Genomic DNA, 13,600 nt, shown 5'->3' on the forward strand with positions numbered 1-13,600 from the left:
ATGAATCGTGACTACATGTGTGCTATCAGGTGGATGTGTTGTTCTACAGCGGTGAGGAAGTTTGAGCTGCGAGTGGAAAGCCCGCCCCTAACAGCAAGAGAAGAGGAAGGCTGTGAATTGGCCTGGGAATGAAAAGGAGAGAGAGAGGGGCTATTCAGAGCACGATTCCTTTCCTTCATTGTCTGCCCGCTTAGATTTGAATACGCTCACTCAAAGCAGACGAGAAAAATGCTTCAGACCCTCGCATTGTTGGCTTTCTCTCTCTTCTTTTCTATTTGCAATTAAATGCATTTCAAATGGAACAACTGTACAGAGAGCATTTCTGATAAGAAGGAATTCCATTGCCTTTAACCTCTTTTGTAATGGCTTTGCAATTTTTGAGCACTCTTATTATGAGAACTGCACAATCAAAACATATCTTTGAATAGAAAATGCCATACAACTTAAGTATTGCTTCATTGAAAATTAAATTGCATTTAAAAAATCATTTTTAGTCCCCTGTGTTCCTCATTTCCTAAGCCACCCTTAGTGTTTCTGTTTTGTTGCTTTGTGTGTAACATTGTGCCTTGACAGGACCCTTGTGTCCTGAGCAGTATCACACACACTGGTCCTAAGCATGGGATGAGATCAGTCAATTAGAATTAATGTCATCTGGTCATTTACAGCTAAACACCCTCCATATGCATTGTGTTTGCTTTGTGTGCAAAGCATCAACTGCAAAACCAATCTCATCCTCCAGACATGAATTTTTGAAGGATTTGAACGCTGTAAATAACTCCAAACCCTCTCTTACGAGGTTTACCCCTGGAGCACTTTGTAACTTATCAGGGCCGCCTTGTGCCTCCTCTAATGCTTGCATTATGCTCAAATGTAAATCGGTAAGCTGCCAGAGAGGTGGGCGGGAATCACTGAAGAAAGAATCACTGAAGGGTCTAGCCAATATTCTGATTGGGGCATAGCAAAATAAACAGTATAGTTTTGTTTTTTAGATGCCGGTTGAACAAAAATACATCACACTACTCTGTTATATTCACGAATGAGAGTTATTTAGTGTTACACATGGAGATATTAACTCACGTAATGAAAGTGAGACTCCCACGTAGGAAATATTATAATATTTGATGAAGTTTTTAAGGTTGCAAGTTTTCATTTTCAAAAGGCCAACACTAGTATAAAAGGAAACTCTAATATATTCTGAGTGAATGATGCCCAGGGGTCTGTTTTGTATTTCTAATTTCCATCTCTAATGGTACAAGAGACTGATTAGTAATTAGGACAGACTCATTGAAATGCATGTAATGAGCATTATAGGTTTCCCATATACTGCACACTTTATACCGAAGAAAACAGATAGCATCTTCATCAATTTGAACGGATGTTGACCGTTAATGGCAATTAATCTGCAACACGGTTCTTCATGCTGCTTGTCCTTGAACTCGCATTATAGTGTAATGAGTATATCGTTGGAATCTCCCGAATAATTGACCTCAAGCATGTTTCTTAGCATAACTATTAATCTTATTTTCCAGTAAATAATTTGATCAGTTTTTCCAAGAGAAGTGGGTTATACAGAGCACAAACAAGCGCAGACAGATATGTGGCCCCTAGATATTAATTTGGAGATGGATAGGAGACTTAAAGAGGATTAAAACTCTATACAGGCTAGTCATTTCATACGACTGCTTACCACCCAGTCCAGTGTATATACTGTCAGTCACTGCTTGGCATGGTTGAGATTTGAAATGGTGACAGTTAAAGTACAAAGATGTCCAATCCTAGACTATTTCATGGCATATTTCTTGGAGCATCCTGAAGGAAATGCAAACCGTTAGGACCACACCAGTGAACCCAGAAACAGCAATACTGCCCCCCTGCTATTGTCTACAGATACTGCAGCCCTCTCGGTCTAAACAGTGTTACTCTTTCTCTCACACTAGAATATACTGTCATACTAATAATATAAAGGAGGCCTACCACAGCTACTGTTAATATTTGCACTGTGCCTTTTGTCATGCACAAAATCCCCCTAAAATGTCAAAAATCTTAAAAATTCCACAACTAGAAATAACCACATAACGTCAGAAAAAACAAACAAACAAAGAGATATGAGATTTCAGAGACAGAGTCATGCTGTGTTGTTTTGGAATATTAACAACAGAAGTGTGCTACAAATGCAAAAAAAACAACTAATCAAACAAAGTAGATTAGATGTTTTCTAAAAAATAATCATTTTCAGTTGGTATGTGGACTTGGACTGAAGTTCTGTAGAATTAAACATGGCCAGGATGTTTTAAAATTCATTAAGAATTCAAGACAGTTATTTCAATATTGGAATAATTACAAATGTTAGTTTAGAGGCATTTTATTAATGAATCCGTAAGTTAGATAGCTGCAATAAAGTTATTATGAGACATTAATTTACAGGTAATCACATGACCTATGCTATGTTTTTAAACTTATGATGAACTTTGGGCAGCTTTTATTTTGAAAATGAATGTGCATCATTGTTTGTTTCCTCTTATATATTTGTTTTATAATCATTTATTTTTGCATATGTGTGGTTCCATGGGAAGTATGACATTTACTGTCCATTCTCCTTTATCTCCTTTAAAATTTTAGTTTCTTTCATATTTTTATGGGTAAAAAAATATAAATGTTTTAGATTTGGTCTGTGCTCATTTAAGAAAAGCTCATGAATATGGACAAGAAACCCGAAAGCCCAGCAGGGGCTTTCTCCATCATTAGTTAAATAATACTAAATAAAAACAAACAAAAACATTTGAATCAGTCGCTTTTCACCATTACGTACGACACCGAGCTCAGTCCTTCAGTAAATGTAACTGAAGTGGCCTCAATTGAAATTTTAAAAGGCCTCCTATTATTTGGCCAACACATATTCCTATAAAATATATGCAGAGTGGGTTAGGTGTTAAGTGCAATATTCACAAAGCTGTCAAGAAAATGGATCCATTTCTCCATCCACATGCTAACAAGTAGATAATAAAGTACAAATGAATAATCACCCCCATCTATGATTCTCTTTGAAAGACCATTAAGAGAATGGTTTCATTTGTCCTGTTCCAAAGATGCATTATGGACTATTATGCACATCCTTATGTTGAACCCGAGAAGGGGAACTCCATATGAAAAGAAACTGAATGAGTTTTATTACTTCTGAGTGATAAGCAATTAAAAACCTGTTCCTTACACAATTCCTTTGTCCTGTATTAAAAATATCTTTCCATGCTGTCACCTCAGAATATCCTTCGCTAATCATAGAAATATATTGACAGTAAACTTATAATATCCTAAACTGCTCAGCAGGATGATCATATTTTAAATACGAAGACCCACTATCCTTTTAATAAAAAATATTTTTCACTCACACTGTCGTGTCTTGCATGCCATTATCCGCAGCAGCTTGTTCCTCCACGGCTCTCTGGCACCATCCTGTGTTTCAGAAGGAATAATGAATTCTGTTTATTTACACATTTACACAAGTGTCAGTTTAAGGCAGAAGAAATGTTGAAATGATGGAAGCAAAATATCTGAAAGAAGAATAATACCTTTTTTTCCCCCCAGAGAATGTAACATTACCTCGATATTTCCACACTGCAGTTGCATTAGAGTTAGAATATACACTGGACGGTCACTGGACGGTTATTTTGAATAACTTATGGATCGACTGCAAACATCGAGGTAAAACAATAAAATGAAAAAAGACACAAGAAACAAGAAACAAAACAAAAGCAAGCAATTAAATCAATGGTTAGCACATGGATGGTATATATTTATTACTATGTTTATTAGTAATGTATGTTACAACTCTGTGTCTGTTCTTGAATGTTTATACATTTGTATTTGTATAAATAAATTCAGTTACAAACTCCTAATCTCTGTTCAGCATGGAAATGTTCAAATTTCATGAATAAATTATCTTAAATGTTTTTTTCTTTTCACCTCCAATAACTCAAAATGTTTCACATATTTCCAGTATGCACCTCCGTGAGTTTGTGTTGAAGGAGCTCATCAAGTCTTTGTACATTTACTTGTAAGTTAGTTTGCTAAACCTTTAAGTCAGTGTGTTTTTTATTTGATGCATTCTCCTTTTTTGCATGCAAGACATCATATTTTCCTTCACATGACGAGCCATGACTGTGATGAACAATCTAGTCACTGGTAAATTTCCCTGGAATCACACACAACCTGAGGTCTGATCACTCATTTACCTCTTTACTCAAACTGGTCACAGGCGCGTTTGCTGAAATAAAAGTGAAATGATTTCCACAGAGACGTTCCACTTTACTTCGTCCAGGAATTCTGCTCACTAATCCCGTTGAGTGCAGTGAACCACACGGGACCAGCTATGTAAAAGACTCTGTGGTCACACATGACTTTGCTCACGGGGGCCGTGTTTACATGTGTTCTGAACAGACTCTCATGTTTATCTGATACTTTACCACTTTAAAGGTATTTCAGTCATGAAAAGGTGAATATAATTTTAAAAAGTATTGATGTGCTGCAAGTTTAAATTCAGATTACATGATTTTATATTATAATAAAGGTTGATTGTTTTATTTCCAATGCATTTAGATATGCTTAGTATGTGACATGACACCAAACTGACTATAGAAATACTTAGAAACCAATGCTTTTATGTGGTTTGAATTATTACTGTAATCATTAATACATTGACTCCAGAAAGTCTAAAAGTTTATGTCCCTGAGCTAATCAGCCACAGGGAGCTTTCCTGCTCATGCACAGGTCAGGGGGAAGGGGAATGACGGAAAGTGGGAAGCTGGAGTGGGAGGGATGGTAAACAGGGCACACTCATCTGCCTGTCCTGAATCACTAACTTCACCTTTAACTCTGGATACTGCATGCGCATACCGTCAGCAGTCACATGCCAGGCCTCTTGACGGGGCATTTCATCATCAGAAGTTTCTCCCAGTAAGAAGCTTCCTTTAGGACTGTGGCGCTCCTCTTTCTGAACAATAGGCTATTTAACTTTGGATGACATTATGATTTGCGGAGAGCTGTTAGTTAGAAATCATATGATCTTATCCAGCCACCATCTGTAAAGACTTCTCAGGAAAATATAGAACGGGTCTTGCTTTTAGTCACAAGTAAAACCTCATGGAAGTGTGAATGAGTGGGTAAATATTTGACCTTTATGACCTTTATTTGGGTAAATAATAAAAACAAAAAAGTAAATAGGGAGGAAATTACATCAATATATTCATGTTGTTTTTAACTAATAGAATTTAGTATATTATTGATTTCTTCTACTCTCTGAGTCGCTCCGATTCAATCATGCTTGACTTTATTAATCAAAGAGGTAATTTGATATGGTAAACAAAAACACACAAAGAAAATACAAACTACGCTCAAAAAAATATGTGAAACAAGTAATAAAATTCATGTAATAGTACTAATAAACTCAAATTGACTGCATTCACTTTCACTGTTGGGTTTGGGCAAACAAATTGACTTTATTTATATCAAATACATAACTCTGGCAACTACTACACTACTGTGTAGTGTTGAGTTTCTTAGTACTATTGCATAAATCTTATTACTTGCTTCACATTATGTTCATTAGTTGATCTATATTAAAACTATGTCATTCAAATGGATGGAAATTTTGTAATTTGTGTGTAGTGCTGTCTATTCATGTACCTTGACCTTGATGTACCATGATCCACATAATTCAGAAGTCTTTGACGTAGTTATCGAACATTACCAAAGGATAAATATTCTGCCTTTCGGTATTTTTCGTCATTCAGACGGTTTTAAAGAAGTCAGACATAAAGCTCTCTGTTCTTCAAGGACCATGTCAATATTTTTATATTGTTTATTGCATAATTTTTACTTTAAACTTTGTTAAACACTGCAGTACTTCTAGGAAACACATTTCATAAAGCTCAGTTTTATAGACTCCTCATTGTTGTCATTTATTGTTTATTGTTGCGAATTTTGCAGACATATGCCTGGTGCTGGTGCGTAGGTTGTAGGGCCTAAGGTACAACCATGTGAATCAAGTGAAATATATGTCTGTAATCTCAGAACAAACCATTCTTTGCAGGGCCTTGTGGGATCAGCAACTGTTTGATGCTGTTGCCATACCAGGCGGTGTTATTCCTCATCAGGACGCTCTTGATGGCACAGGAGTAGAAATTCCTCAGTATTTCAGGAGGGCTTCTGAGGGAAAACGGTCAGAGGCAGTAATGGTTAAGGATTAATGGTTCCTTCACCCGGGGAGAAAAGTGAAATAGAAAGCTGAGAGTAGACCAAGCTGCTAAAAAATCTGAAAACTGTATACTCTGTGCTGGATTAAAGTGATTAGTCCCACATTAAGATTTACACAACAGATTCTGGCTGGCCCAGGCTCCAAAGTCAGTTCTTTTTATTACAATAGATGAGTATGTCTGAACAAATCAATTAATGTGTTTAAAGAAAATGTTTCTATTTCAAATTTGTCATCAGAATTATCCCATAAATAGTATTTCTTCACACATTATTACATAATTAATTTAGTATTTGACCAAATGTCTGTACAGGTGCGTGTAAACTATGTTTTATGCCTCTTTCATTATTTTTTTCTCTGATTAACTTTTAACAACAAATCACCCACACAGACTTTTGGTACAAAGAGACTGTATAACATTTAATAGTCCCCTCAGGCATTTCCTTGGTATTCATCCAGACCCGAGCTCACAGCTCACAGCTCACAGCTCTGCAATCAGGTGATGGTCACAAGACCAACGGCTTAATCCTCCTACAAAAGCAAGAACAGAAATTTCAGTCTTTCTTAATGTGCATGCACCCAAGTGGAACACAACATGATTTGGCTTTAAGCGTTGTTTCCACAGATGTTAAAACTATCACTGAATCTAATTTGAAAATACACAACTGGGGACCGTAGCAGACTGAGATTCCACACTCTTCAGGGAGAACCAATTGAGCATTTCACTGCTCAAAGTTGATGTACCAAGTGATTCATCACCATTAACTGGAGGAAACAAACTGGTAAAATATGAGGAACGCGCTGAGTCTTGGCCTTTTTTGTTTACTCTTTTGGCCTGAGATTGCAGAGGCTCAGTTTCCTCGAGTGTGCTGCACAGTCGAGGGGATCCTGTCCAAGCAGTGCTGTCCCTCTTTGGGATCAGATGCCGCCAATGTGTGCGGTTCTCTGTCAGGGAGAGGAAGCTGCTCTCCTGTTCGTGTCGACAGCAAACCCTGGGGAGGACCTTACAGACTGAGAAACGTCGATGACAGAGAGAGATGGCCGACCAAATTCTTCAATCAGACTTGCAGATGTACTGGTGAGTCATGTAGTTTTTTTCAGACATTGTCTTGGTTAATGTTGAACCTGGAACATCATCGACAACATCAACATGATTTGACATGTTTAGTTTGCTCTCCGTGCTGCAGGTAACTTTGCAGGGCACGACTGTGGTCAGTGTAAATTTGGCTGGACCGGACCAAACTGTGACCAGAGGAAAGCACCTGTGGTCCGGAGGGACATCCACTCCCTGACCCCCGAAGAGCTCCAGAAGTTCCTTGATGTTCTTGAACTGTCTAAGACCACCACACATCCAGACTATGTCATTGCCACCCAGCACTGGCTGGGACTCCTGGGACCAAATGGAACTGAGCCCCAGGTTGCCAACATCTCCATCTATGACTTCTTTGTCTGGCAGCATTACTACTCCGTCCGAGACACTCTTCTTGGTAAGAGCATAGTCACATTTCTTAACATACTCATATATATTTAATTGTATTGATATTTCTTTTACATATAATAGTGTGTGATAAGCATATTTTTGCCTTATGATCGCATAAATGAGATTGCTAAACCATTGGTTTCCTTGTAGGTCCTGGCCGTCCATTCAAAGCCATTGATTTCTCACACAAAGGACCAGCATTCATCACTTGGCACAGGTATCACCTCCTCAGCTTGGAAAGAGAGCTACAGGTATGTGTAGTCTGTTATTAAACTAATTCATGTTGGCATGACTGGCATGTTGGCATGACTGGATGGATCAGTAACACCTACAAAAGGTTTATTTTTGATCAAACCAAACAGTCGAGGAGATATTAGTATAGGCTCTTGTCAGTGTGAAAATGAATATTTCTCATTTTTGATAATCAGATTTTTACTTGCAAATCATTCAAAATTATATTTTTTTGGACATCAGTGTCTGATCCCGCAATTTATCCATCTATTTTATTAATAAATAACATTCTGGTAAATACATTCTTAAAAGCACAGATAAAAATCATGCACTGGATTGTTGATGTGAATTACAAGATGAAATATCAAATTCAAGAGTTTTTTAATTTCACATGCTGTCCTTCCAAGTATGAAATGTAAGAATATAATATTTATAATTCCTGAATGAATAAAGAAGATATTTAAAATGCAGATAATTGGTGCAAAATTTGGGGGGAAAAAAAGGAATAGAAGGATAGAGACGGGAAGATCAAGGAAGACAAAAGGAGTCACAGTTACACTGTAACAAATTATCTCTCACAAATATATTGTCCATCAGGTGATGATCAAAATAAACATTTGTAATATCAATGTAAATTAATACCAATATAATGTGTCTTCCCTGCAGAGATTGGCCGGCGATGAGAATTTTGCGATCCCTTACTGGAACTTTGCCACCGGGCAAAGTGAGTGTGATGTTTGTACCGACTCAATGCTGGGAGGCCGAAACCCAGACAACCCATCCCTCATCAGCAACCAGTCCAGATTCTCCAGATGGGGGGTGGTGTGCAACAGGTGAGCACAAAATACTAATGGAAGGAGAAAAAAAAAGGACTCAATAATTATTGGTTGGATTATAATGAAATAAAAGTTGTGGGGCAAATTAATATAGAAAATCAAAACAACCAATAATGTTTTCATTGTTTCCTCTTCCTCCAGTCTGGATGACTACAATCGCTTGGTGACTCTCTGTAATGGCACCAATGAGGGTGTAATTCAGAGAGGGATAATGGAGGAAGGTAACAGGACTATGCCGACCATGAACGACGTCAGAAGCTGTCTTGGAATCAGAGATTTTGACAGCCCACCATACTTCACCAACTCCTCCTTTAGTTTTAGGTACAATCATATTGTTTTTTACATGAGTAATCATTTTAATTTGACAATAACTCAAAACTGTTTAATTAACTTTGTACTTTGTACATGACAGGAATGCTCTTGAAGGGTACGAAAAACCAGACGGAGAGCTGGACGAATCAGTCAATAACCTTCACAACCTCGTCCACTCTTTGCTCAATGGAACCAGCGCCCTGTCTCACTCTGCAGCCAACGACCCCATTTTCCTGGTCAGTATCCGATTTCATGGTTTACTCTGAAATGACACGGTGTCACGGTCTGTTGTCTTTATAATCACTGCGGTGTTTTCTGCTAATTTATCTCACAGGTGCTCCACGCTTTCACTGATGCCATTTTCGATGAGTGGATGAGAAGGTTTGTTCCATCCAACGCCACTTTCCCGGATGAGATGGCACCCATTGGTCACAACAGAGATTACAACATGGTTCCCTTCTTCCCTCCAATCACTAACGAGGAGATTTATGTTACATCTGAGCAACTGGGATATTCCTATGCCGTATCCCTGGATGGTAAGAAAGTGTTAAAGAAAAACTCAAGCACAAATTACCGGTGGTGGCAGGCTAGGGCTGATAAATAAACTCTATTTTTTTTTCGAGCTTGTTAATGGGATTATCATCTGTTGTTGTAATTCCAGTGTTTTTGTTGCAAACCACAGTAAAAAAGTTAGTTTGGAAGTCGTTAGCTGAGCAATGTCACAGCTTCATCAAACCTATCTATCTGTTACAGTGGAGCAAACATCTTATTTTAATATAATGAATGAGATTTACATATTTTTCTGCTGGAAAAAAAAAAGGTTTCTGTGATTTATCCTCACTTGTACTTCATCTTTACAGACGCAGATGGAGGGCTGCCTGTGTTTGTGCTGGGCTCCACACTGGGGGGAGTCTTCATCGGTCTCCTGGTGCTTCTCCTTATCTTTGTGCTCTACCTGCGTCAACGGAAAAACAGAGGCTTTGAACCTCTGATAAAGGCAGACTTCACAAATAGGAAATACACAGAGGAAGCATAGTTCACCTGTTCAGACATGAAAAACAGTTATACCTAAGAGGGATGGAGCAGTTCTGTGTTCTGCGGACCCTGTGAGGAAAATATCAATCCTGTAAGCAAATCACATTTTCATTTATAGATATATTACATACTACAGTTAATCTAATTTAAGAAGAATCAGAAAGTACTAATCATATCTCAATTTGAGTTTAAGTGAGACCAATCAAATTTCTTTTAGTGAGCTTAGAAAAAATTACTCCATTTCCATCTTTGTCTTTCATAAAGTTGTATCTCTTACAGTCACCACAAATACAAATCTATTGGAATGTTTTTAATAAATATTTATTCTCAAGAACAGTAACAAAACACAAATGCAATCACCTTAATTGCATTGGAAAAACAATAAGGCATATTTGCTCAACTAGTTCTTCACCCCTCTTAGTTTGAAACCCAAACTCTTGACAAGATTAGCACGTGACTTCATACGGCAATGCACCGATTGTAAAAAAAAAAAAAATGTTGACTTAGTGTTACCCGCTAATTCTATTTTTCAGATAATTTCTCTGACCAGACATCCATTTTCAACATTTTATTGCAAAAATATTACCATTAAAAGTTCAATGATACAAAACATAAAAAGGGCATCCTGTAAGATCAATATTCATAATAAAGAATCATTTTAAATGACACATCTGATGTATTTTCTTTTTTTTCTTGCAACGTGGATGCAAACGCTGATGTAAATGCAATAATGAAAACCATAACAAATATTCATTGATATACTGCTAAGGGCATAACACTGGTTAATTCCTTGGATATGTAAGCTTAGCTGGCCTGGTGGTTATGGAGCTGACGAGCTCTCAGAGAACAGTGGATGTACATACAGGCTGGTTTTGTCCGCCCCCCTCAGCACTGCCAGGCCTCTCACATTCTCTGTAAGTACGGTCTACTGAGGAGCTTCACTGAAGCATTCAGCCCTGTCCAGTCTCCACAGATTCTCATTTCACAGGTGACTGTGGTCGGCTTCAAGCCTGTCTGTGCTGCAGACATAACCATTCGAGCTTTACAGATAAATTTAGGGACCCCTTTCTTTGCATTTCCAGTAACCACCGTGTGCTGTTTGCTACTTCGTCTCTTAATAAATCCCCTCACCTTTTACATAACTGTGGTAATAAAATTTCAGAAATAGCGACAGTGAACTTGACTTTTTTTTTTTTTAACTGTCAATAATTCTGTTTTGTAGGTTTTCACACACCGCAACGCACATTTTGACGATTATTTTATCCAAGCAGTTACAAGCTAAGCATTGGCTATTCAATCACATACACAGACGTGGCAAACAACGTTTCTTTTTTGTTTGTTTCTTTTTGTTCACGTTGTTCTTGTATACGTGCATCCAGAATTCCTGGAACTTCTAAAAATGTTTGATATTTGTGGCAATGCTTGTAGACCGTTCTGTCTTTATGGGCCCTGATTCCTGTAAATTTTTATAAAGATCTTCTGTATTGAATGGGTTTCCCTTTCATACTGCAATATACCTTTATACAATATAGAGAACAAGGTCATGTTTTCACACCAGGGTGTAGGACTCCCTTTATAAGGCTTTGTAATGTTAACCGTTCAAATAGTTTGGGATTTTTTTAATAGTTGTGTCTCTCTTTTGGCTGTGAGGCTTTGTATGCAGGTCACTGATGCTATAAAATGATTATGGAGACACATTGGGTAACAGCTCTTATTAAAAAAGCAAAATGAAAAGAAGAAAAAAAGCCCTCTCTGGTAGGAATTCATTGATCACACACCAGGACCAGCATACCTATGATGGCACTATGTTTGTGGCACTGTCTCTATGTGATAACAACAGCTCCAGGTGAATTCTGTCCAGGTTGTCTACCCCTGAAGCCAAGCCTAAGAAACCAGCATGATATGAGAATTTTTTTTTTAGATAATACACTTGTTTGCAAGGCAAATGAGTATATAAAAAATGTCAATCTTATCCCTTTTAACAAAATGTTTGTTTTAGCACAAGGCGGCTGTTGAACAGTTCCAGTGGATAGCTAGGAGCACAGCAGATCCAGGACCAACACGTGATATACTTAACCTACAAGCTTCTCGAGCGTCATTGTTGAAATGACTGTGAAACACATGATAAAGCAACACGATTCAGTGGCTGTATCCAGTGGTGTAGTGTAGGGTATACCAAGGTATATGTATACCCACTTATTTTTCAGTCGGCATCGGGTCTACCCACTGCTCAATCCCCTCTGATGTTTCTGTAGTGTTGTGCAAGCTGAATTCTTTTTCTTGGATGGCAAAGCGTCCAATTTTCATGAGTGGATGGAGTAAGGAATACTTCACTCGTAGTACATAATTATGTAGTCTCATCTGTCTGTGGCTTATGTTGGTTTCATCATGATCCCTACTTCCTGAACTCAAGCGGCAGAAGTTAAGTGACAACTTCCAAATATGACTGACCCATTTTTTGGGTGAGCTGAATATGCAGGAGTCTTAGATGTCATTGTTCATTACAAGGGGTATTTATCTTTTGCAAACAAACAAACTGGAGGTGTAAATTAAGGGTATACCTACTTTTCCATGCACCACTACACCACTGGCTGTATCTGATCTTAGAACAAATATAGATTTGTGACAACTTTGATGAATGTTCAATCACATTTCATCAAAAATCAATAATTGGCACTTGATTTAAAGACAATGGAACAAGGATTGGATTAAGATTTTAGGTGGAAACCACATGTTCCTGAATTCCATCATTATCATTTGTAATTGTTTCAAAATATAATGTTAAACATATATTAAACTTATTGTGCCTCATTTAGGTGCATCAAATAACCACATTCTCAACATTTTTCAACACACAAACAATTTTTGCATAAAAAAAAAAAATCAAAACAATCAAAGTGCGTGTTATATTTTTCCACATGGAGACCTACATTAATACCTGCCATATGTGCAAGAAATCTCTGAAGCAGAGTTTGTTGGGCCGGCATCAGCGTTAGATGGTGAAGAGATGCCATGAAATATCAAGTCAAAGGATGGCACTGCACAATCTTTGGGAAAGTGGGAAATCACAATGCTTGACTGCTCTCTTTTTTCAGAGCAGACTCCTCTAGCCCCGAGACTGGCAGCCTGAATACTGTCTGCTTGACTGTAGCTCCAGTCTGCCTGAATACAAAAACTGCAAAAAAGAAAAAAAGAAAAAACCCTGCTGTCCATGTTTAGCCAGTTCCTCCAGCATTATCTCCATTGTCGGTGGAGTGCCAGGGCTGAGAGGGCCAGCATGGTTGGCAGGGCTACAGAGGGTGCACGGAGCGGGGCAGAGTCATCCACAGGCCCACTCCGGTCAGCTTCCACCACTGGGGCTTCAGTGGCAGCACCGTCCATGTCTGTGGGGCTGATCTCTGTGCAGCCGCTGCCACTGCCTTCACTGCTGCCTTCATCGCCTGCAACACCGTGACAAAA

The 13,600-nt window shown here is 38.1% G+C and overlaps 2 protein-coding genes across 3 annotated transcripts in view; one reads left to right on the top strand and one right to left on the bottom strand.

The window, feature by feature from the left end:
- The first annotated feature begins 6,605 nt into the window (after positions 1–6,605).
- On the top strand, positions 6,606–11,877 carry dct (dopachrome tautomerase). Its single transcript, XM_010735586.3, has 8 exons — positions 6,606–7,325; positions 7,435–7,734; positions 7,878–7,978; positions 8,625–8,791; positions 8,936–9,115; positions 9,207–9,342; positions 9,441–9,642; positions 9,967–11,877. The coding sequence occupies exons 1-8, from the start codon at positions 7,037–7,039 to the stop codon at positions 10,140–10,142; spliced, it is 1,551 nt and encodes a 516-aa protein (XP_010733888.3). The 5' UTR covers positions 6,606–7,036; the 3' UTR covers positions 10,143–11,877.
- Positions 10,446–13,600, bottom strand: part of gpc6b (glypican 6b) — a 77,248-nt gene continuing 74,093 nt past the window's right edge. For both annotated transcript variants that reach the window (XM_019274153.2, XM_010735591.3), the window contains one exon: positions 10,446–13,581. In XM_019274153.2, coding sequence (XP_019129698.1) covers positions 13,376–13,581 — 206 coding nt within the window. In that variant the 3' untranslated portion in view covers positions 10,446–13,375. The remainder of the gene's footprint in view (positions 13,582–13,600) is intronic.

The sequence above is a fragment of the Larimichthys crocea genome, chromosome XVIII, assembly GCF_000972845.2.
Source record: "Larimichthys crocea isolate SSNF chromosome XVIII, L_crocea_2.0, whole genome shotgun sequence".
NCBI classification, from domain to species: Eukaryota; Metazoa; Chordata; class Actinopteri; family Sciaenidae; genus Larimichthys; species Larimichthys crocea.

What these genes read in the sequence shown, in the direction of transcription:
- dct (XM_010735586.3), top strand. Translation starts at nt 7,037, where the DNA reads ATGAGGAACGCGCTGAGTCTTGGCCTTTTTTGTTTACTCTTTTGGCCT. An exon ending in AACTCCTCCTTTAGTTTTAG is followed by an intron (nt 9,116 to 9,206) that starts GTACAATCATAT and finishes TGTACATGACAG; the next exon opens with GAATGCTCTTGAAGGGTACG. An exon ending in CCAACGACCCCATTTTCCTG is followed by an intron (nt 9,343 to 9,440) that starts GTCAGTATCCGA and finishes TTTATCTCACAG; the next exon opens with GTGCTCCACGCTTTCACTGA.